This window comes from Brachionichthys hirsutus, chromosome 17 (genome assembly GCF_040956055.1).
Source record: "Brachionichthys hirsutus isolate HB-005 chromosome 17, CSIRO-AGI_Bhir_v1, whole genome shotgun sequence".
NCBI classification, from domain to species: domain Eukaryota; kingdom Metazoa; phylum Chordata; class Actinopteri; order Lophiiformes; family Brachionichthyidae; genus Brachionichthys; species Brachionichthys hirsutus.
Window position 1 is genome coordinate 11,708,696 of NC_090913.1, and position 23,390 is coordinate 11,732,085.

Sequence of the window (23,390 nt, forward strand, 5' to 3'; positions counted from 1 at the left end):
AGGTACCACAGAAGAAGAACGCGTGCCCCCCGTCAGACTTCTTCTGTCTCTGTGTGATCACCTGGAAGGCTTTTATTACAGAATGCAATGACTAACAATGAGTCTAATTTAACAGCACGGAGGTCATTTCAGACCCCGTTAATCTTTCCGTGCATTTTGCTGTTGGCGTTCTGGATAATTACAGCCCTTTACCAGAATACTAAGTAGTTATTACAGCAAAAACAATAAAGGGAGGGGGGGGGGGGGGGTCTCGTGGAACAGGTAACCCTCTAGAACAGGTTCCCTGGACTCTTCTATAACAAGGTCGGCTCTGGGCTCCAGTGCCCTCGGAGGTCGGGCCTGCACCAGCCTGCAGAACTCCAGAATCCGAACTTCTGCAGAAAAGGCTTTTTCCTTTCCTCGATGTTTCACATTAATCCACTCGATCTGATGGCTTTAGATTAGCGGGCCGTACAGCCCACGGTCTCCGGGACCTTTCAGTCCGCCGTTGAAATAGGTAATACGAAATAAAAGCTTCATGTCGCACAATTATTCCTGAATTCAATAAAAATAAAAGAGCAAAAACAAGAGGAGAGGGGGAACTCGGGCTATCTGCTGGATGGGAGCAGTAAAGAACGAATAAAGGCTCCGGCGCTGTGGCTCTCTGGTGAAAGAACATCCTTCAGGGCATCTTTTGTTCACGTGGAAGGCAGCCCCAAAATGACCAGAGGTGCTGCTGGGGACGGGCCGGCGAGAAAAGACGAACGCTCGGGAGATATTTCCATCAGGAGAGGAAGAGAAGAGGAACAGGGGTGAGAAACGGACTTCCATTCCATTCGACTCTCGTGGGAGAGCAGCGTAAAGCGGAACGACGTGCTTCCACGGCCCATTTCGGTTTTACACGGGATCTGGGTAAACGCGGCTTTGAATAAGCTTTATTAACGCAAACGCAGCTCAGCAGGACAAACGGGGGGGAAAGGAATACACGTCAAAGGTTATTTCACTTACATGCTAACTTTAGTTATTATACTGCACGGTCACGTCTCCATGATAATAAGTTCTGCATCTATTATGACCTCTTGAATATTTAATATCCGGAGTACAGAGTGCGACTTCTGACACGGGCCACCGGGGATAGATTTCAAACGCTGGCATCTGGGACTAATCGGGGAAGAACAGATCGGATGAACCTTTTGGACTCCGGCTGGATGTGCGTTCACGCCGTGGATCAGTGCGTGTTTGATAAGCAGAGAGGGCAGTCAAAGTGGGGCGGAGATTAGCAGCAAAGGGAGGGTCAGAGCATTTAACGGGAGACATTTACAAGAGATAAAAAAAAGCACATTTAGATCAAGACATGAACCCAAACCCAGACACGCACACGCACACACGCGCACACTGGAAATGTTAGGGAGCCTTTTATGTGATTCAGCACGAGGCGCTTTATATATTTTTATTTCAAAAATGACAGTTCTAAAGATAGACGTTAAGCAAAGATTGAAACATCATGATTCATAATTTCCACCCGGATTATCTTGTGAAAGTGGATGAACTTTCTCTCCCACGACAAGGACGCTTGTTTTTATTTATTTGTGTTTCTCTTTGCAGGATTGCAGCAAAACTACCCGATCGATTTTCATGAAACCTGCTAGAAAAAATAAATGGAATGGATCCCAACAAAGGTTTTAGAATCGGTTCTCCTTTTTAAAAGCATTTTTGAGCTACATCAACAGCGAACATGATTTCAAATGTTCGCCCATGGTCACGCTCGCTCATCCTTGTTTTTAACTTATCCCCTAATTGGAAAACAGGGAGGCCACCGGTGCATAGCGGGCATTCAATAGAAGCTAGGAGGAATGAACACATTTCATTCTTATTTGGAATCTCAGCTAAAACTCTCAGAGCTTCGGATGAAAACTCCGCTCCAGCACAAACAAACGCGTCTGAAGATCATCCATCCGCTCAGGCTGAATTCTGCTGTCTGTTCAAGACCATGGCGATTAGTCAGCCGCCGCATGCGTTGCGTCAGGGGGTTCAGAATGACGCAGGGTCGCCACGGTGACCTGGAGGGAAAGACTGTTCCCAGACAAGCCCGTATTGGATGATGGATTTCGGATTACTTTAGGAATACCGGCTCAGCTCATGACCCATTTGTTTTTAAACGAGCCTTCAGATGATGGAGACCGGTCATCCCTCATCATCGTCTTCAGTCACTCACTGACAAGGAAGGTAATGAGAGGAGGCTGGAATTATCATCGGTGTGGCGTGGGGGGGCGGGGGGGGGGGTAATACGGGTGGCACAAACGGACATAATTCATTTGTTGGGGCTTCAGATAATATTCCCTTCCGCCGTCCGCTGAGTTTCTCATCACTTCTCAGTGCCGGAGTGGGATGGTGATAAGCACACACACACGCACACTACGTGAAATTATGTGAAGAACAACCCCATAAGATTACTCGTCCCACAGCCGGTACAAAGCCGCCTCAGGCAGCCAAATATTAAATACATTCAGTAGTTTATATTGGAAGTTGCTTCTGCTGCTTCTCTGACTGTCGCCCGGAGCAGTTCTTCCACACCTTCCCCTCGGTCTGTGTCTCCTTCCCCACTCCACACCTTTCTCCCATCCCTCTGTGTATTCCGTGCCTCTCTCTCTCTCTCTCTCTCTCGGCACCACCATCACACCTCCTCCCTCTCCACCCACTGTGTTTCTCTGATATTGTTATTCTGCTTCCGTCCACCCGACTCACCTGCAGCAAGGCTTTGGTTCTGATTTGTGCGTGCCGAGTGATCTAGTCATCTGTCAATGATGTACATTTGGGAAAGCGCCGCGCCTTATTCCGGTAAGGCTCATCGTGGACGTGCAGGCGGCCCTTAATAAGGCAGGGAGTGACTCCCAATGGGAAGCTGCTGTGGATCCAGAGATTACGGGACAGCAGCTGTTGGAAATGTAACAAAAACATGAAAAACAAATGCTCACACTTATGCAGTATAAAATCCACACTACCATTAAACCACTGGGCTTGACCTGCGTGAACATTTATCTGTCTGCCTGTGTGGCTTATTGCACCGTAACTCCAAACGTCACTGCCGGATTTCTGTGAAATCTCCAGGAAATGTTGGGAATGTTACCAGGACAGATGACTAAAAATTGGTGATGATCCAGAAGAGATCCTGGATTCTTATAACTTTGACTTTTTTGTTAACATTGCAGTCGATGGAGCTCAACGGATTTGTTCCGTCTTTAATATCTGAGGAGACAGATCCAGTCGGAGTAAAACTATTTCGATTCTGGACCCTTTCAATAGTGTCTCTCTGATTCCCTCCACAAAGCAGGTTCCGTTTCTGCTTCTTTCACCGACCAATCAGCAGTGGACAAACGGATTTGTTATTTGGTTTGTTGACTTTTCTATTTTCTGCATTGATGATTCGGCTGCTCCGCCGGAGGGCTCGTCTGTGGATAGCAGAAATGCTGCGAGTGTTGGAGACCCCCCCTGGGGCAAATACTTCAGAGAATCATGCACCCCCGCACCTCCTCCCCATCTCCACTGCTTTAATGAGTTGTCTTATTATTTTGTTTTTATGAGTTAGTGCGATTTATTTTTAATGCCTCCTCGGATTGTCATTTGTTTAATGCATCATCGGGTCCTTCTGAGTGTGTGTGTGTGTGTGTGTGTGCTTCATGCTCATGTATCACCCCTAAGCTAATATTGTTAAAGTATTCTCCAAGGCTCAAGGACACAAGCAGACTGACGCATCAGCTATTGATGCTGTCCTTCCTCATTAGAGGAGTATAAAATCCCTGCTTCATCGATTCCTCTCTTTAACCCCTTCCTCGTTTGAACTCTGCTGCTTTCTGTCCGCTTTTATCCCCAATTCACCTTCTTCTTTATACACCTTTGGCGCTTTTCGGAGCCCAGTATTGATTTAACATCAGGTGACCTTGAAGTGACCCCTCTCTGTATAGTTTCTTTATTTCAGGTCTTCTCCCAGCACTTCCTGCCGTCCTTCTTTTCTTTACTACATTGAAAAGACCGGCGTAATTCTATCCCACGTGTTGGTTTGCAGTTAACAACCCTGCGACATTCAGAGCGGAGAAATAACGAGAGCCCTGAAATGCTTTGGGGCGATGGCATAAGTATGAAAAGGCTGAGCTGTAATGATATGTTACATGACTTTAATTAGCCGACTTGGCCTTTTCAGACGACTGGTGATGTCAAAAAGCCTTTTCACAGCTCTTTTAATTACACTCTCGTTACTTTTCAACAGATTTGCTGTTAATTATGATGTGAAAGTCAGAGGTGACGCCAAAAAGGCAAGATAACGCAATATAATGTCGAGTTTTCATACAAACGCTGTAAACGTGGATTATTTACATCAGCGGTAATATTTTACACGACGAGGCTGAAAAAGCCTCCGAATGTTTGCAACAGATGGCACTGAAGGGCACGTCTGCAGGCACTTCTGCTGATTTACTTTGCGTGTCTGTGTGTGTGTGTGTCTGTGGTGCACGCACATCTTATAAATGTGTGTGTTTTGTGCGTTTACATCATCGTGCAGCAGAGATCGGGCTGACTTCAGAGAAGCGAGGACAGGTGGAGGCAGGAAGGACGGCGACAGAGTACCCGAGAGGGAGAGGGTGGACAGCCTGAGTCAGAGCGTGATGGATAAAGCGAGACAAGCGAGGCAGCGAGGGGGGGGTCCAAAAGAAGACAAGAGGGACAGGAGGGGACAGGGGTGTGAGGGACAGAGGGCCAAAACAGGAAGAATACTGGTGAAAGGATGAGAATGAAAGAGATAGAATGAGATCTGTTGTGTCACTATGAAGACATGACTACCGCCTGACCTTTTCAGATGAATTCACACGCCTCCATCCTCTTCCTCTAAAGGCTCGCTTCATTTAAAAGAAGAAACTGCCTCTGGCTCCCCTAGCGGTCACCTCATACACTGCTGCTATTTTCTCACGTCCCCAGGTGACTCTCTGCACTCTCACAGCTTCATTTTCTTATTCCTCCTTTTTATGCTCCCAACCAGGTGGATGTGGCAACAGATTTTCATCCGAGCAACAAGAGCAAACATTGCGTTCATGAGGGAAATCAAATGGCCTGGTTTTTTTTCTGAATGAATGAGATGCATTTGTTCAGAAAAAGTTAAACAAAAAGTAAAAGACAATCTCTTTTCTCAAATGAATGAAATATGCATCTGGACTGGCTTATACACCCCAGTGGCTGAGCTCTGCACTGGGAAGATTTAGTGCAAATGTAATAATTAACACGCTCTAGCGCTGCAGCAGACACGTCTGTTAGATTAGATCCCCGTGATCAGAGAGTGCTGCTCCCTTGGACCCTTCTCCAGGCTCGTCACTGAGCTGGAAGCTGGTTTCTCTGCGTATTCCTTTGTTTTTTGTGAATAGAAATCCTCAGAGCCTTCCAGTTTTCTCCCACCTTCAATCATGTACGCATGTTATAATGCTCTCAGACCACCCACAGCACCAGCACTTGTCACAGACTACAAGCGCTGGCCCTTCACACAGCCCTATGGTTGTCAAACATCCTCATGGTAAACTCGATTTGGCTTTATTGCCAATTCGAGGTCAGATCAGGAGCATTTGTGGCAGATTGTGGGATGAAATGCTTCTGGCTAGACCTTTGAAGCTCAACCGCTCCTATCATTTGCTACCCAGTCATCATATTCCTCAGCCCACCCCCATCCCTATGCAGCCAAAAGGGAATAGCTATCAACATATCCCCAAAAGGCCCTGCACAGAATCCAATGAAATTCCACACACGCGTTTTAGGGGCCTCGGATGTGCGCATCATAACTGGTTCTTCTGTGAACATGTTGTTACATTTCCATGCACCTTTGAACTTGAAGCAGTGTGTTATGCTCTGTGTGGTGGTGCTGCCCTCCTCAGGACAGACGCCGGCACTACACCAACTTGTATATAAAGTGCAAATGCATTGAGTCCAGTAAAGACCAAGATGTGGTGTGTTGTAAAGCTTGCAGACATTTTCAATAACCAATAGTTTCATCATCTAAAAAATCTGTCTTCACGATTAAATATGAATGAATGTTATAATAATAAATTCATTTAACATGCTGATCAAAATATCTCTATCAATTCTAATGAGTGTGTGAATATATGCAAATGCATCTTTTTCTTCTCATGTCGCTGATTGCGACTTGCAGGTGTCCTCCAGTGCTGCAGATGGCGCTGTTCATTCTGGCGTCACCCTGATGTTGTACTATCTATCAGTGGAGTGGATTTTCATTGGGGTGCCAGTAAGCGGAGCTAACGCGCTAGCAGAGAAGAGATAGCTTATCTATAAGTTACTTCTTCGTTCATTTTCAGGCGCAAGTCGACTCTGAGGCGAGGTTATAGACTTCCGAGGCCGTATCAACGTAGGTACTTGCTAGTTATGCTGTCAGCTAGCTCCTGAAAAGCATCGACGTTAGCATTGTAGCTAGTCTGGTGGTAGAGATACATGGATGACAACCTATCACAGCTAAAAACATGTATAAACATGAGCTTATTTGCTGCTTCGTGTGTTTTATTTGTTGTAACGCTGGTGTTTTCTTGGGATAAAGTTATAGAGCCGATATTCCTTTAATGGCATAACTTCACAGACTCTTCACCACCAGTGCGACGCAAAACCGGTGACTCCAGATGGATTTAGAAGATGATACCGCGGTGTTAACCACCTTGAAGGCCTTCAATTCCTTCATCGGCTCCGCCGAACCTTCACGGCGCCCCCCAGAGCACTTGGCGGGGGCTGGGAAACTGCAGAGTCAGTACAAGCGCAGCATGGAGGTATCCAGAAACTGGCAGCATCGCCTGTGTGAAGCGTTCACATGCAGTCTGCGCACTTACTGACTGATTTTCCCTTTTAGTTGTTGGAAGCAGGAGAGATGCTTCACTCTAAGAATCGCTACCTTCAGCTGGACCAGGAAAAGAAGCAGATGGAGCTGAGCCACAAGCGAGCTCGCTTTGAGCTCGAGAAGGCTGCGTCTGACAGCGCACGAGACCTGGAGGTGCGGCTGCCGCCGCTCTGCACGCTCGTACGCTACGATTGAGTGGTGCTGGCTGTTTCTGACTGGCTTTTGTGTTACAGAATGAGATTGAGCGAAAGCAGGAACTCTTTGGCCGAATGAAAAAGTTGGAAGAGAGAGAGATGGAGGCGACTAATAAACTGTCGGAGCAGGTGGAAGCAAATCGTACAATCCGCAAGAACCTGGCGAGTCTGAACAAGAAGCTGGAGGAGGGTGACGTTGGACTGGACGCTGCTAACCAGGTACACGCTAAATCTCTTTCTGTGGTTGTGCTTTGGTCGTGCATGCTGGCTGACTTCTGTTGTCTTTTCCCAGACCATCATTTCTCTGAAGGATGAGATCAGAGAGCTGAAGCAGAAGATTCAAAACCAAGACTCCACTATTTCCATGCAGACTTTGGAAAACCAGGAAACGCAGGAACAGTTAGATCTCCAACGCAGGTGCCGACTCGCGCACAGACTAGTGCTTGTTCCAGTTTACTTGATGCTACAGCGAGTGTGTACATTTAGGAGTTTCTTTGTGTTTTTATGGCGCTCGGTCGCTCAGTAAGAGGCCGCTGCCACCCGGCGGGTTTGTGCAGTGGCTTTCTCATTCTGTAAACATCATCTCCATACCCTCTCAGTGATTGTGCTCCATGCGACTTAAGATCGGTGCTGCCCACACACTTCTCTAAGTGTCATTCATTTCAGGAAGTATGAGGAAGTCTCTGAGCTTTGCCAGAGTCTCCAAGCTACCCAGTCCTCCTGCTCAGAGTACGTCATCAAGATTAAGGTATGCTTCTGTCGGCCGCGCACACTTTAGGATCACACCATCCTTCTGTCCAGATGCACAAGTTAAAATCGCAGATAATATATGGTGGGCTCGATGAATTAGAGGGTTTTATTCCTCTAATTCCTCCGATAAGCCATAAACTATGATGAACGGCGAGCCGATAGTACGATTTCAACTTGAAACCGATTCACCCATCCTGTTCGTATTTGTTTTGCTTGATTTCTCCTCGGTTTGGCAGGAGCTGGAGCGGTGCCTTTCTCTCCAGGAGCAAGACGCCGCCATTATGAAGACAATCAAGTCGGAGGTGGCGAGGGTTCCAGAACTGGAGAAGGAGGTGAAACGCCTCAGGGAAGACAATGCCTTTCTCAGGTCAAATGCGTTTCTAGATCAGTGCATTCCAAACGTGGAGCACAGGCTTGATTTTATTTTGCCGTTATAACATGACGGTGCTCAAAATGTTCTGCGCCGTCCAGGGAGAACAAGGAGAATTGCAGCCTGTTGAAAGAGGAGGTGGAGGGTCTGACGAGGAAGCTGGAGAGGATGGCGAAGACGAAGGAGGAGCTGGTCAATATGGAGCTGGAGACGGAGGTAAAGTGTTGTCTTCGCATTCTGTCATTACATACCTCAGAAATGAAAAGATAAAAGGTCGTGACTGGATATGGGCCGATGACATGAACAGATTATGTTTCAGGCAGAGTTCCGTGTAATTCTGACACGCTTTTCAACATTTCTAGAGGCTGGTGGAAAAGGTCCAAGCTTGGGAAAACCTGGGTAAATCGACAGGACTGAAGATCGGGTAAGATGCTGTGTCAGAGCGAGACCATGACAGAAACGCCATGTACGTTTGTTTGTGCAATGTGAGTAAGCACCACTAGGTGGAGCTGTGGTCATTTTCCAGATAAAGGTGCCTCATTACTGTGGAAGGTTCCTACTTGTGTGTGTGTGTGTGTGTGTGTGTGTGTGTGTGTGTGTGTTGTATACCTACTTGTGTGCGTCGAGTTTGTCTCAATGCATTCAGTCAAAACTGGTAATAAGAGAATGATTGCATGTTTCCCTGTGAGCAGCCTGCCATATTGCAAGCGTGCGCGCACACACACACACACACACACACACATACACACGCCGTTTTCCTTGCATCACTCTGGCTGTGATGTAAACAGAATGTTAAATGAACACATCTCTAGAGCAGATCTGGTTTGCTTTATACTGTGTGTGTGTGTGTGTGTGTGTGTGTGTGTGTGTGTGTGTGTGCGTGTGTGTGCATGTGTGTGAAATGTGTTACACTTTCCTACGGGGCGAGAAGAAAGGGGTACCTTAAAAATGTGAAATCTTTGCCCGTGTAAGACTGAATTTTGCTGTTATGTAATATGTTTTGTAGCCAGGTTGCCTTTATTCAGTTTGCTGTTATTAAAAAAACCTGGGGGAGGGTGGGGAGGGGGGGGGGGGGGTCGCAGGAATGTAATTCCAGCCTCAGCGCTACATACGCTTATATATTGGCTGGCTGTCCATCATTTTTCAGAACATTTCAGCCCGTCGAGGCTGTCGCCCCGAGTAAACTGCGCTGGAAACTTGAGACCTTTTTAAAATGCAGCCGTTCAGACTCTCCGCAGCTCCGACTCCGGCTGATGGAGCCGCTGTTGCCGGGGGAACAAAGCTGCATTCATCTTACGGCTTCTGATGGGTTGCCATATGTGTTCGGCTCATGCTGATCAAGAGTGAAGGTTAATGTAGCCAGAAAATCAACACACGGAACTCCTTCAGCTGTTTCTACGGCGTGTTAAACGCGTTTCCTCTCTGCAGTCTGGTCACCGTCGCATCAGTCAGCGCTGCAGCCTCGCCTGAAAATGAGTATTGATTTGCGTCCGCACATTAGTGGCGTATTGTGATTGCCTCGTGGGCTCCTAAACAGTCGTTATTTCATAATTAGCTTTTTGCCAAATCTTTTCAGGCCGTGTTTTTGATATGAAGACGTTAAAGACTGATTAAAGAAGTGACGCGCTAGCGGCTAGCCGCTACACACTTAGCTTCTTCCTTTAATCCTGCTGCTGTCTGATAACATGTTTGCTTATGTGCGGTCAACCGCTGAAAATGAGAATAAAGAATAATGGATTCCATCTGTTGTTTCTCCGCAAGTTAAAAAGTTTTACATTTGCCCCCCCCCCCCCCAAAAAAAGTCATTTCATTCTGAGATTCTTGCAATGCTTTTTAGTTTTTACATCGCAATAACGGCCAAATCCCAAATGATGTCTTCAGATCGCTCCTTCTGTCGACCCGCAGTCGTTTTCTTCACTCTTCATCAGACATGACAGGAAATCGGGGCCTTTGTCATTCTGGGAGGGGGGGGGGGGGTTCCAGAACAAGGTTTCAAATACTTTTCCAACAAAAGTTTCCACATATGACTAATTACTGAAGAGGTACCTTTTGCTCTTGATGGATCTTCATTGTTTCTATGGTTACTGGCCGAACTTAAGCTCATTCCTCGAATGGGATTTGTGTCGGACGAGGTTTCCCGGGACATAATGCAAAACCAGTTTGTTTTATTATGTGCACACAACTCCAGTCTCTCTCGCTGTGCAATGAATTCAGTGGTTGGCTTCTGTCTGCTGTCTGGCGAGGTATCCTGACTGTTTCACGCCTGTTTCAATCCCCCCTCACAAAGCTGGTGTAATCGTCATGTTAACTGCTTCTATAGCCGTGGGTTTATACTTTATACAACACAGATTGTTTATAGCAGGAATTAAGCTGACTGATGAAACCGCCTCCGGCGTTCGAATCCTTCCTCCTCGTGTCTCTTGAAAACGAGTCGCGTGAGGCCTTCACGCCGCTGCGGTTACCCGTGGTCACCTCTGATATGTTGGCATGAACAGAGGAAGGAGGCTCCGGTTATTCATCGCACCAAACTCATATTTTAGTCAACAGCTTTTCATACCTGTGGCTCTGCCGACCAAAACAAACCCCCCCCCCCCCCCAAAACGGGGGCATATTGGCGGCACCGCCGGGCCCATTTCACGCGAGATGAAGTCGTAATTGTCTTAATTTTTGTGGATGAATCCCGCGTTTTGTGATGTTGGAGGTCGTGTGGTTCACGTTAGCGGGAGTGCATGACCTTCTCGGTTCGGCGCTTCTGTGTCTTTATCTGTCGATCTCTCCCACGGACTGGGTTTATTGTGTAGAACCGGGCCCAGTTTATCTCTCCCTCCGCTCCTCAACTCATTTTGTCTCGCAGCTCTCCACAGGCCGGCCAACAAAAGAATACGGAGAACCCATCGGTTTAATCCGCTCGCTGTCCTTTCTGCTCGCTGTCCTGCTGGCGTGCGTGTGTGTGTCTGCGTGCACACACACACACACACACACACACACATTTTGGCTCAATGCTTTGCGTGTCTGTCCGTAGGAAACCAGAGGATCTGTCCAGGGAGGTGATTCAGATCCAGCAGAGAGAATTCGCTCTGAAAGAGCAGAACTACACACTCAGCAGCCGGTAACAAACACCTTGACTGAAACGCACAATCCCTCTCTCTGCCCCCCCCCCCCCCCCCCCCATTAGAGCCTATCTCTTTGATGTGCTTAATTGTCACAAAGTTAATTAAACTGGTGCTGATTCTGATAGCACTCATGACAGTAACCGCTTGTGTGTGTGTCAGAGAGTGGGGGGGGGGGGGGGTAAACTAATTAAACTTGTCCTGTTTGGGCGGAGGTGACGTCTGGGGGAGGGGTGCGCTGTTTTCTCGCTGCGGCTCCGGCCCGGGCTAACGGACGTCTCTGAGCATTTTGGGCTCATTATAAAAGATTACAAGCCACAGAACAGGAGAGTTAGGAGTTGTGTGTGAGAAAGAAAGGGGAGTGGTATAATCATTGGCCTATTGATCCAGCCCATTGATCAGACGCTGCCTAGATCGCCACCGCAATTAGTTTCCAGACGCTTGTTTTGTAATAATTTGGTTTCCGTCAGGTCTGTCTGAGGGGGCGGTTTCCAATCCGTCTTCTTTCCTGCTATTAACCTGCTATAATCCGTCAGGGCGAGGAGCGCAGAGCGTTCCACGTCTGAGGCCCGTGAGGAGCTATCCCAGCAGCGCGGCAAGGCCATGGAGGAGCAGAAGAAGAGGGAGACGCAGGACGCTCTGGTCCGACGGCTGCAGAAGAGAGTGCTGCTCCTGACCAAGGTGATCGATCGCGATAACGCGCACACACGCACACGCGTGGTGTCGGGAATGGGACGCCGCTCGTCACGTTTGGATAAAGTCGGCGGTGAAGTGCCTTGCTCAACTGCAGCTTGACAGCAGTTATTAAAGGAGAGGAGTTCATCCCCCGCTGCCTGCTGCAAGGCCGTCTCCCTCCTCCTCCACCGATGGCCTCATGTTTTGCGCCTCGTTTATTTCACCTGCAGACGCCTCTCTCTCTCTGCACGCCAGATAAAACACTAAAGCAATTTTAGAAAGTATAGATGATAAAAAAAAAGAGTAATGAGTTTTATTTATCAGGCTTCCTTTTTTTTTGTTTTTTTTTAAATGAGGCTTTTTATCGTCTGATTGTTGATTTAGATTTGAGTGAATTTCATTGCACGTAATACAGTAAATAGCCAAAGGGCCTATGTGTTAGGATTGACACACACACACACACACACACACACACACACTGGCCTCTAAATGTGTCTATTTATCCATCCAGCCTGTGTTCGTCCTGTTATAAACTAAAGGACGGAACAAAATAAAGGTCACATGTGGTGTTTTGAAGCGAATCGGGCTTCTTGAAACGCAGCGCGATGGAAACTGGGTCGGTTTCAGAAACTAGCCCGTGTGCTAATCCAGCAGGCCCGTTATTCATTTCCACTCAGGAATTACACGACGCTTTTAAGATCCTCTGAAAACAGAGTATTTAGCAAATGATCATAAACGACGCGCAGTAATCTGAACTCGCGCCTGGCGTTAATCACGCGACCTCAAGCTGAACTAATGATCAACCTCGGAGCTTCCAGTGACCTTCAGAAGTCAAGGGCGATCCTAAGCAGTCTGGCAAGATGTTCATTAAAAGCCCGACTGCCACAAATTACATCCGGCTGCACTGTGAACACATCGGTGCAGTCAGAAGAGCGGCGGAGGCGCCTCATTTTAAACGTCGTGGCAATAAATTAGCATGAATAAACAGGCTGTTTGCCCGTTTGAAACGGCCCAGACTGTTCCCATTCATCATGGCGCTCAGCTGCCTGCACAGATTCACGATGTTAATGCGTTCGTTTGATGCAGTAATCAGTCACTTGCATTCACACGCTGAAATAAGCTGTCAGTTTTTGTTTTTAAAATGAATCTTTGTGCGTCACAAGTACTTTCACCATTGGCTGAGGCTGAGATCTTAATGTTGTATTTGAGTCGGCGCCGCGGCGGCGCCTTCGTCCGCTCGGACTTGATTGACGAGTCGAGCAGGACTCCGGTGCATTTCGCCTCCATAGAGAGTCCCGCTTGCTTTTTTCTAAAGATAATACTTTTTTTTGTGCAAAGACTTGAATGGAGGATTTGTCAGACGCATTTGTTCTCCGATCCTTCGCAGGCTCCAGCGCGACATGTCCTCTTCAGAGGACTTTCCTTTCACAGATTTACAGCGCAGTTGTGTTGCTGAGCTTTATGATTCCTTCCTGAGCGGTTTAATAGGTGTTAGGACGCATTTCAGCGTGCTCCTCGACGCACGCTTTGGTTTCTAATGCGTCCTTCAGATGATCGAGTTCTCTTTCCACACATTTTCACGTGTTTTGACAATCACGCACACACGCACTCGACCGCCGGGCGTTCGGGATTTGGCGACGTGGTGTCGTTCTGAGTGACACTTGAGAAGACGGCGACTCAAAGAGGTTTTTATCCTCTCGTGTCTAAGAAGTCCAGTGTTAAAGAGTAGAATATTTAAATCATCTCATTACACGTCAGTTTAGTGAGGAAAGGCAGCGCGGGAGGACGGGCTGCACCTGCAAAGGCCGTTCTGTCATTACCTGATTCTTTTTCTAATTTATTCTTTATCCGCGGTCCACAGAGACATTTGTCTTTGGTTTGATTATTACCTGAGGAGAATCACGTAACCTTAAGCTTCTCGTGTCACAGACGCCTCCTACTTTGTTCCTCCTTTACAAAGACATTTCCTGTAATATTAAGGCGCCGCATCATCAGACGAATCTCAAACAGATCTGAGCGCTTTGATATTCTCGGTGCACACAAATATTACGCATCCTGTCGCACTAAGGTCTGCGGGGTTACGTGACTGACGACATGTTATTTATCCTTAATGCTGACTGGGAGATATCTTCTGTTGAATATAACGGAACTGTACGGGACAAAAATATGTATATATATATATATACATTTGAAATATTCCACAGCAACAACGCAAGTAATCCAGAGCCCATGAGCCCAAGACAATCCACAGACGTGGAGAAATGTGCGCTTTTGTGCTGTGAAGTTGATGTGCATGTGTGTGTCCTACAGGAGCGCGACGGGATGCGAGCCATCCTTGAGTCCTACGACAGCGAGCTGGCGCCCGACGAGTACTCGCCTCAACTCAGCAAGCGGCTCAAAGAGACCGAGGACGTCCTGCAGAAGATGCAGGCCTACAATGCAGAGATGGAGGTGCAGTGCTTGTAGATATAATGCGCCGCACGTGCATCGGTAATATCAGCAGGACACGAAGTCATTTTTTATTTATTTATTTTGCTTTCTTTCTGCCCCCCCCCCCTTGTTTTATGGTTTTATGTCCTTCGGTTCAGACTCAGCTCAGCAAAGCCCAGGAAGAGACCGGGAGTCTGAAACTGCAGCTGCAGACGGTAAACAGTCACGTACGCCTAAGACGAATGACTCAAACCCGAACGACGTGTGCGTCTGTCTCCGCCAAGTTCAGAGATCTGCTTTCTCTTCACGACTCCCTGTTACAGACGAGACATCAACACGGCCCCGGCAATGAGTATTGACGCGTGAAATCCACCTGTCTGGTATAGGTGTAATTACTTATCTGTCCCGGGAAGACGAGTCGCGAGGAAGACAGATGCTGTCAGAAAAAGAGGGAAATGGGTGTGCAAATGGAAATGAGGGATAATTACAGGCAGGAGAGCGAGATCAGAGAGGAGCTAACCAAGATGCAGACAGACAGAAAGTTACTAGGGGGGGGGGGGGGGTATTGAAACGTAAAACGGGCCTGTTGACTAATGGCGTGTTAAGTGTATCTGTTTGTCTGGATGTCTGTCTCAAAATGAAAGCAGCAGAATGGAATAGAGTGCTCAGGATTTATCTGCAGCCAAAAAGGTTCCTCCCTGGCGTGAGGCCAAAGGAGGCGCCATGTCGGAGCTCCGGGCCCATCTTCTCCTCCGATTGTCCCAGGCGGAGCTGGAGCTGGAGCTGGAGGCGGTAAAGCGGCAGCAGGCCGCTGCAGCTGACGGCGCTGCTCTGGTGACCAAAGAAGAGCTCGGCATACTCAGGTATCTGCAAGTATAGACACAAAACCTGGTGCCAAGATCCAATCAAAAACCCCGAGACGTGAACGCGTGCTGCACGCGGGAAGGGGAGGGGCAGCGCCGCCGCTCCTCGACTTCCCTGCCTGTCGAGCAGAGTTCCACCGGTGGGATTAATAGCGTGCGCGGTTAAAATGCAAGGAAGACATTAGTGTGTGTGTGTGTGTGTTGCCTTTCTCAGACAGAAAATTGAAGAGTTGGAGGCCGAGCGTCAGGCCTTGGAGGAGCAGAAGAACGTTCTGGAGATGCGACTGGAGAGACACAACCTTCAGGTAGGCACCGAGACGAGACGACTCCGTTTCCTGTGATGGATTTACTCGACTGGCACAAAGGAACCAATTTAACGGCTCCGGTGGCGGCGTCCAGCCCGCGCCACGCCGCAGGTTGATTCGCTCAAACGCTTCCCATATCGGACAGTTATTCAAACACAATTGGACCCAGGTGTGATTCTAGCTGTGTGGAACCCGTGGCGGATTCAAAGTCCTCCTCTTTCTGTTTGGAGGGATTAGAAGAGGCAGAACGGCGGCGGTAACGACGGGTTGAGATGAATTGAACCCGGAGCCGGGGCCGCCTTGATAATTGTCACACACACAACGTCACACATGGATGACCGTGCACATGTAATCCATCCGCTTTCATCTTCCACACTTCAAGAACTCCCTGTTTTATAACTCAGCCCTTCACCTTTTTAAATTGGCCCTCTCTCTCTCCCTCTGTGTGTGAGAGTGTGTGTGTGTGTGTGTGTGTGTGTGAGTGTGAGTGTGTGTGATCTCCGTCAGACCGTCTTACTTACTCCAGACTCCTAGTGTGCCGACCTACGCCTGGACGCGTTAATGAAACGTGCCTGGGTATCGCGTTGGTTCCATTTATCCACCGGGTGAATGAAATCTGTGGGTTCTCAAGCATGACCACCACTTTAAAGGCGGCTGACAACCAAGGGTGTGTGTGTGTGTGTGTGTGTGTGTGTGTGTGTGTGAGCGCGCGCGTACGCGTGCTTTCAAGGTTGCAGCGGACTTGATTCTTACGACTCCTTCATGGTCTGCAGCGCAGCGAGAGACCTCCTCATCGGACCGAAGGAGACGAGAGACCGAAGCGTTTGAAAGAGGAAATTAATGGAAGCGAAGGCTAAACTTGACAATGCGCTATATTTAAGTCTATTTTAATGATCTGATAGTTATCAAAGCAAAACAAATACCACTCTGAGACCCCCCCCCCCACACACACACAGGGTCGATCTGCCCCGTTTGATGGGTAGGAGGATTCTACATTGTGGGGTAATCAGAATAAAACTGCTGTGCTGCGTTCAGGGTGCCCTCCAAATAAATGACAGCAGTCACCGTAAATGCAGCCATTTTTCTTTTTTCGCGTTGATTTATTTCTGCTCCTTCTGGCTTGGTTAAATGTTTTTTTGCTGCCGGGTCGTCGCTTCAAGGACCAGGTTCTAATGGGCTTTAGAATCGTTTCCATGTTGGATTGGAGGGATGCTTGGAAAACGCGGTCCTGTAATTGAGTCCCTCCACTTTTACTCCGCACATCTATCACCTAAAAAGGATATCTGCTCCTCACCCCACTGTCGGTATCCCATTTGTTCTCATTGTGAAGAACAATAAAGCTTTTCAGACCCGGTCTGGAGCGTTCCTCCTCTCCTCTGTGGTTCCGGCCTTCCTCTCTTTCCGGTGAGGTCGTGTTTGAGCACCGGGGTGAATGGGTTCAACCAGAGCAGCAGAAATATGTCAAATTTAACTGACTGCAACAAAACATCTGTAATGTTGCCGGTGCATTCCTGCAGGCCGTCGCCGCAGCAACAACAACGACGGCTTTAATAGTTTGCCGCTTTGTTTTTGTGCTCCTGTCTAGACGGAGATAATTATTGCCGTTGCAAACGGTTGCATCAACGTCGTTCCGCTGTTGAGACGCGCTTGCATGGCCGTGCTACGTTGTGTAACACTCAGATGGAGCGGCGTAACGCTTCACGTTACTGTCAGACAGGAAGATGAAAAGGCTTTCGATAAGTCTACTTCCTTTAAGCTCCTCCCCTTCTGTTGAAGCGAATCCATTTAAATGTTGTGTTTGTGGGAACAGGTCACTTTTATGAATAGATTTTTTTGTCATATTCTTGCCACTTGCAAGAATTCATCATGCCTGAATCTAAACCACCAATCAGAGCCAGGAGGCGTGTCTAATGGGGTTCAAACCCATTACCTTACAAACCTTTGTCAGCTCGCAGTGGACGCTCCAACGGGCTCGTGTCTACCGTCCACCAGGGACGTGGAAGTCCATCTGTCCTTTCCTGTCTCCTGATGGGGCGGAGACACAGATTAGTGATCGCATTCAGCCCGACCAATGGAAACCCACGGCGGCGCTGTTGAGTAGTAACCGGTGCGAGATCACCTCCACGGTGACGCGGATGCTGTGAGTGGCGAGGGCTGCAGCACGATGAGGATGATGAGGAGGAGGATGAGGAGGACGTCATAAACCACTGAACACGTTTGTCCTGGAAGGTCACCCCAGTAAAAGTAAAACACTTCAGCAGCAGAGTGTGTGTGTGGTTATTGTTTTTAAGCCCCTCCTTCGATGTCGCTCGCTCCCACCGTCTTCGTGTGTGTGTGTGTGTGTGTGTGTGTGTGTGTGTGTGTGTGTGTGTGCGCGCGCCGGCAGGTCGGCCCGGCGTTTAGCATTTAACGGAGTGTTTTAGGGCATTTTGTTAAAAACTTTGTTCCACCGACTCTGAAGCCCCCCCCCCCAGTCGCTGTAGGTCTCCCTCCCTTCCTGTCTCTTGCTCTGACTCGACTCCCTGCTATCAGATGTGTTGTTATTGTTGTTCTATGAATAAGAGATGCGTAGCCTTCGGCGCTGGGAATGGCGCTCCACCTTGCTGCTCTATAAATAGCAATCCGACGAGCCGGCTGTGTGTATAAGCATGTAAAAACAAAAAAGTACTATCATATAATATTGAGCAGTTTGCTCTCGTCTGCTTTGAAGTTGGGAAAAACGACTTGTAATTGATCTGCATACCCGTCTCGCCCCGTCCGGCTTTACCTCCCGTTTTCTCTTGTTTTTTATCGAAGTGCACATTTACAGACGCGTCCTCAAATAGACTCTCCAGATATAGATGTAGAACTTCAAAAGAAGGTCCGTCCTGACCTCATTTGTCCGTGGCGCCACTTCAGCACACGTGATGATGTTCCTGCATGATCTCATTCAGAAGATCAGCGCTTCACAACAGACTTAACGGTTCTGCGTTAAACCATAGAATTTAACTCTGACCGGGTTTCAAAGCAAAGAGGAAATCAGTTTTCACCTAGACGCTGGCCCCTGCTGTGTAAATGTAGGCGTGGTGGTTCTGTAACGGGTGACGCCACCACGCGGCGTGTCGGTTTAAAAAAAAAAGCATCACTGGACATCTGATCTTTGTCTCTGCCTCTTTCTGCCTCAGGGAGATTATGATCCAGCGACAACCCGAGTTCTGCACTTCCAAATGAACCCCACCGCCGTTGCCAAGCAACAGCGGCAGCAGGAAGTCGAGGCGCTCCGAGAGGAAGTCGCGCGTCTCGGGGAACTGGTGCGCTCTTTGCAGGAGGGAGGCGCTCGGGTCCATTCGCAAGGTCACGCCGGCGTGCACGCCTCCGGCCTCGGCCTGCTGGCGTCGAAAGAGGTGCTGGGTAAGATCCGCCGGACTCGTGTCAATAAATTAGCCTGTTAGCTTGCACCCGCTGAGCAATAAGTACACTCTGGTTGGGCAGAATATTTCATTTCCCACCACGCCGCTATTGCAGTCAGGTTTTACGGCTCTGATTGCAGGTGCCGAAGCTGAGATCAGGGCCAGAGAGAACAGCGGAGAAATAAATCACCTAAATGTCGGACTCGTAAAGGGCTCAGCTTGAGCTGTAATCGTTTAGCGCCGGGTTATTGATGTTCTGCATGTATCACAGTGTGATTTGCTGTTTGTCGTTCGTTTTCCCGTCCCAAGATGGGTTCGCACGCAGGATCACGGGGCGGTGAGCCAGGGTGGCGGTGCCTGACGTCCACGAGGCCTTCTCTGGGGTTTTAGAATCCGTGCAGCGAAGCAGTTTGAGACTTATTTTTGTGTCCTTTAACCTTTGGAGTCAATGAATGGAACATAAATGAGAGAAAGTGCTAACCTACGCCGTCTACCGGCCGCGCCCGAAACCAAAGAAGCGATTTATTTCGGGCCACTGGAGCTCTGCTCCTCTTGGGTCTCAGCGTGTGACAGTCGGCTGGAGGCGGAGCTGTAGTTATGACAGGGTTAAATATTTAATTGGAGATCAGGGCAGTGCAGCGCTGCAAGTCTGTTGGCTAATTTGTCTTCTGGGGAACACGTTGTTCTCTCTCTATCTCTTCTTATTCATTCCTCTGTCTCTCGCCCTCCGACTCACCCCTCATGACTCTTCCCCCCCCCCCCCCCACTTCCTTCCCAGCTTGGATTTATTGCTGTCGTTTTCCCATTTTTTCCTTTCATGTAAAACCATATTTGACTTTCTCACTTTCTTGTGCGTCATTGAAAGAACTAAAGTGTGATCAATGTCCTTATCTTCGTACCGGGTCTACAATATATCAAATGTCAGATTAAGGAAATACTTTTCACGCCCCTGACATCGGCTTATATCGCGAAATAAAGCATTTCAGGTCGCGAGGACGTTAATTCAGCTGGTCTTGCCCCTATAATTGGACCTTTTCCATCATACCAATCAGATATGATTAAATATTAAGTCTGGCTAATCCCCTTATTAAGTATAATTTTTAGTTTGAGTCAAAGGATTGTCTCATGAGAAGAAGAGCCGGCTTGCGTGACGATCGAGCCGCCGTAGAGGCTTGTTTGCACGCTGTTTGACCAGGGTTCCCACGTCTAGTCCTCTTAGGCCACGCCTTTGTTCATATTAAGCGTTGACGCACGCTTTTGCAGTCGTCCGGGTTTCTAAATAAGCAGACAAAAAAAAAAAAGTACGAGTAGAAGCTTCCTCTGCGGAGCAACGTTCTTGACGGCTTTCACCAGACATCACGCCCAGACGTGTTGAGGCCAATTAAGGGCAGAAGTCAGAACTCGCTAGGGTTGTTGAAAATGTGACAGCCGGAGTAGAATAATCTCATTTAATTTCATCAAATCACGCATGGGCACCTGTGTGTGTGTGTGTGTGTGCATGAATGTTTTGCGATGGCTAAGGTGCCCTCGCGTTGGCGCTCCTTACCTTCGCGGCCCGGTTGTGCCTGCTTCCTGCCGCTGCTGGAGGAGCAGCAGCCACCCCAGGGCCGTCTGATGGCTGTCACACGGTGACGGCTCCGTCACAATGCTTAAAGCCTTGAGACTGCATTTATCGGTTCGGACTGACACGCAAGAGGAACCCAATCGCCCGGGAGACTGACAGGCGCACCGGAAGACGCTCGCCGACTGCTGCATTTATGCTCGCTCGCCATTAAGTTGTGTAATTATGGCAGATAAAAAAACGTTACAGCCAAAGATTTATAAAAAGAGGAGTGGATGGGTAGAAACAATTATCAGACGAGGAAGTTGGTGCCGCTTCTGCAGAAATCTGCAGAGCATTTGTGAGGGGGACGACAGCGAAGGAGGAGGTAACATTTTAGCCATACTATTTTTTCTGTTTAACTTTAACTTTTCTTTTTATGCGCACTATTGCTTTGTAGAGCAGATGGAGTTCCTCAGGGAGTGTATACGTGATAGGAGTTGAGTTGCATGTTCTTAGTGGCGCTTCATGCAGGAGACGTCTCTCATATGCGGATTAGTTTTACAATGACGTGGCTGAGTTGCTCATTTTCATGAAAATACGGCTCCCAACCGTCTTTATTTGCCTTCCAGATTAGTGTCGGCTTGGCGCCTGATGTATTCTCACAGCGCGTTCTGTTTTTTGTGTGTCGCAGATTTACGTAAGCAGATGGAGAGCTCTGAGCTCAGGAACCAGAGACTGAAGGAGGTGTTTCAGAGAAAGATTCAAGAATTCCGCACCGTCTGCTACGTCCTGACGGGCTACCAGATCGACGTCACCACGGAGAACCAGTACCGGCTCACCTCGGTCTACGCGGAGCACATGGACGACTCCTTCCTGTTCAAAAAGGTACGCCGGAAATACGCCGTCACGCGGAGTGGTAGCATTCAGAGCGGCGGCGTTATTTACATGCACGACAATCAGATCAATCCCAACGTAGCCAGGCGGCCGATCGCGACTTCAAGCTAGCTGCACGTACATCCGCCCTCGCGGCCGTCGCGTGTGCCGTTTGTGTGTTTAAAAGGAAACGCTCCCCGGCATCTCTCCCCCCCCCCCCCCCCCCCCAATTATTCACCAAGTGCTGATGTGACCCCGGTGTTTATTTCCCTCTGTTGAACTATCAGCACTTATGCACCATTACGCCACACTTCAGCTCCGCGCCCTGCAGGGGGAGGAACGCTGCGCCACGGAGACGTTTTTGCGGCGTGCGTTGAATGTGTATGCGCCTCCTGAGAAGAGGGATGGCGGTGGGGTGTCGCAGGGCCCGGCTGCACTAATCCATCAGCGCTCCCCCAGCACTGGTTGAGGGGCGGCTCAATAAAACCCGTCCCTAAGTGGTTGTACAGTAAACGCATCCTGTTGCCGTCCCCTCGTTTGTCTCCTCTCTCCATCCCGCCCTGCTTCCTTCCTCTCTTTCTCTCCCTTGTTGTTTACCTCGCTCTCTTAACAGAAGCTAATTGCTGTTTTGCTGTGTGGTGGTGGGGGGGGGGGGGGGCATTGTGGAGAATCTATACTGGCAAAAGTAGAAGGTGGTGTTATTACCACTGCGGGGTAGTTATCGTTTTCAAGTGCACCGAAACTGCGTTTCCCAAGCAGAGAAGAAGGGGATGAGAAAATATGGGGGGGGGGGGGGTCTTGTTTTGAACTTGCTGGTGTGTCAAATGTTCTCTGCCGAGCCCACCTGCGACCCTCCCGAAAGAGATGATTCACTGTCGATACTGATTACACTCCGACGTCTCACACGCACACGCACGCACACACGCACACGCACACGCACACGCAGGGCCGTGGCGCTCGCTGTCACACTCCAATGCACACATTCTCACTCCCATCTCAACACTCTTTGTCACAGCGCACTTCACCACAGAGCCCCCCCCCCCCCCCTTCTCTGCATACAGATGTACAGAGACAAACAGATGCTAACACCTCCTGGATTAGCATTCAGGGTGTTCGCCGCCACTTGAGCGTGTACGACACACGCCTGGTGGCCTGTGGGAGCACGGAGGCCTGCAATGCTAATGGAGCACACACACACACATGAATAAAAAATACGCAACATGCAGTACTTGCTCTGAACGTGCGTGTAAATATAATCTGGGTTCTGAGAATATGAATATAAATTACAGGATGAAGCGGCAGAAGACGAGGGGTATTGGACAGGAAGCAAAGACGTCTTTACAAATGGGATTCTGATGTTATTCACCTCAGCAGCAGGGTTGCCAGATAATCCTGCTAAAATCCCCCTCATGCAGAGGCACACAAATCCCCCCCCCCCCCCCCCCCCATGGTGTAAGATGCATTCCCTCGCTCACATTCAAAGGGTTCCATTTATCCAGCTTCACGTTTCAGCCTTTTACTGTTGATTTCATTTTGCAATTGAAATATACATTTTCCTAATCAGATGCTATTCTGACTCATCCAGTCCCACATGAGGAGGGGGGGGGGGGGCACACACGGTGATGTCAGCGGTAGCGATGCGGTTGTTTGTTCATCCCGGTTTCTAACTTTGCTCAGACGTTCATTTTAATCAACCCAAAATGAAATGTTAACGGGCGGATGGCATAAATGCTGCACAGCCTTTTCATTCATTCATCCGTTCATAATATCGAAAGCAAATTTGACACCGTCCAACCGCAGCTAGCAGTATTTAGCGCCGCTGTACGGGAAACTCAGCAGGGGGTTTGTGTTTTGGATCTTGGGACTCACTGGGTGACACAAGAAGGTCAAAGGTCATTATTGAACCTTTATGTCAAAGCTCTGGCAACAGCATGCCGTATTTGCAGAAGATGGCGCTAGCATGTGAAGGACAGCGCGGGATGGAAATGTGTGTCAGTGAATAATGGATTCATTGCTTTGTTGCGACGCCAGGATG

The 23,390-nt window shown here is 48.7% G+C and overlaps 1 protein-coding gene across 2 annotated transcripts in view; it reads left to right on the top strand.

Moving 5' to 3' along the window:
* The first annotated feature begins 6,641 nt into the window (after positions 1-6,641).
* The window catches only part of mad1l1 (mitotic arrest deficient 1 like 1), a 21,266-nt gene continuing 4,517 nt past the window's right edge, over positions 6,642-23,390 (top strand). Inside the window, exons 1-17 of one of the 2 annotated variants that reach the window (XM_068751228.1) lie at positions 6,642-6,785; positions 6,866-7,006; positions 7,087-7,266; positions 7,340-7,464; positions 7,714-7,795; positions 8,034-8,164; positions 8,269-8,383; positions 8,530-8,591; positions 11,190-11,276; positions 11,814-11,958; positions 14,263-14,403; positions 14,541-14,597; positions 15,154-15,245; positions 15,460-15,550; positions 18,715-18,940; positions 21,174-21,367; positions 21,410-21,418. In XM_068751228.1, the coding sequence (XP_068607329.1) occupies positions 6,642-6,785; positions 6,866-7,006; positions 7,087-7,266; positions 7,340-7,464; positions 7,714-7,795; positions 8,034-8,164; positions 8,269-8,383; positions 8,530-8,591; positions 11,190-11,276; positions 11,814-11,958; positions 14,263-14,403; positions 14,541-14,597; positions 15,154-15,245; positions 15,460-15,550; positions 18,715-18,940; positions 21,174-21,367; positions 21,410-21,418 (2,022 nt within the window). The remainder of the gene's footprint in view (positions 6,786-6,865; positions 7,007-7,086; positions 7,267-7,339; positions 7,465-7,713; positions 7,796-8,033; positions 8,165-8,268; positions 8,384-8,529; positions 8,592-11,189; positions 11,277-11,813; positions 11,959-14,262; positions 14,404-14,540; positions 14,598-15,153; positions 15,246-15,459; positions 15,551-18,714; positions 18,941-21,173; positions 21,368-21,409; positions 21,419-23,390) is intronic. The other variant, XM_068751227.1, reaches the window with a different exon arrangement.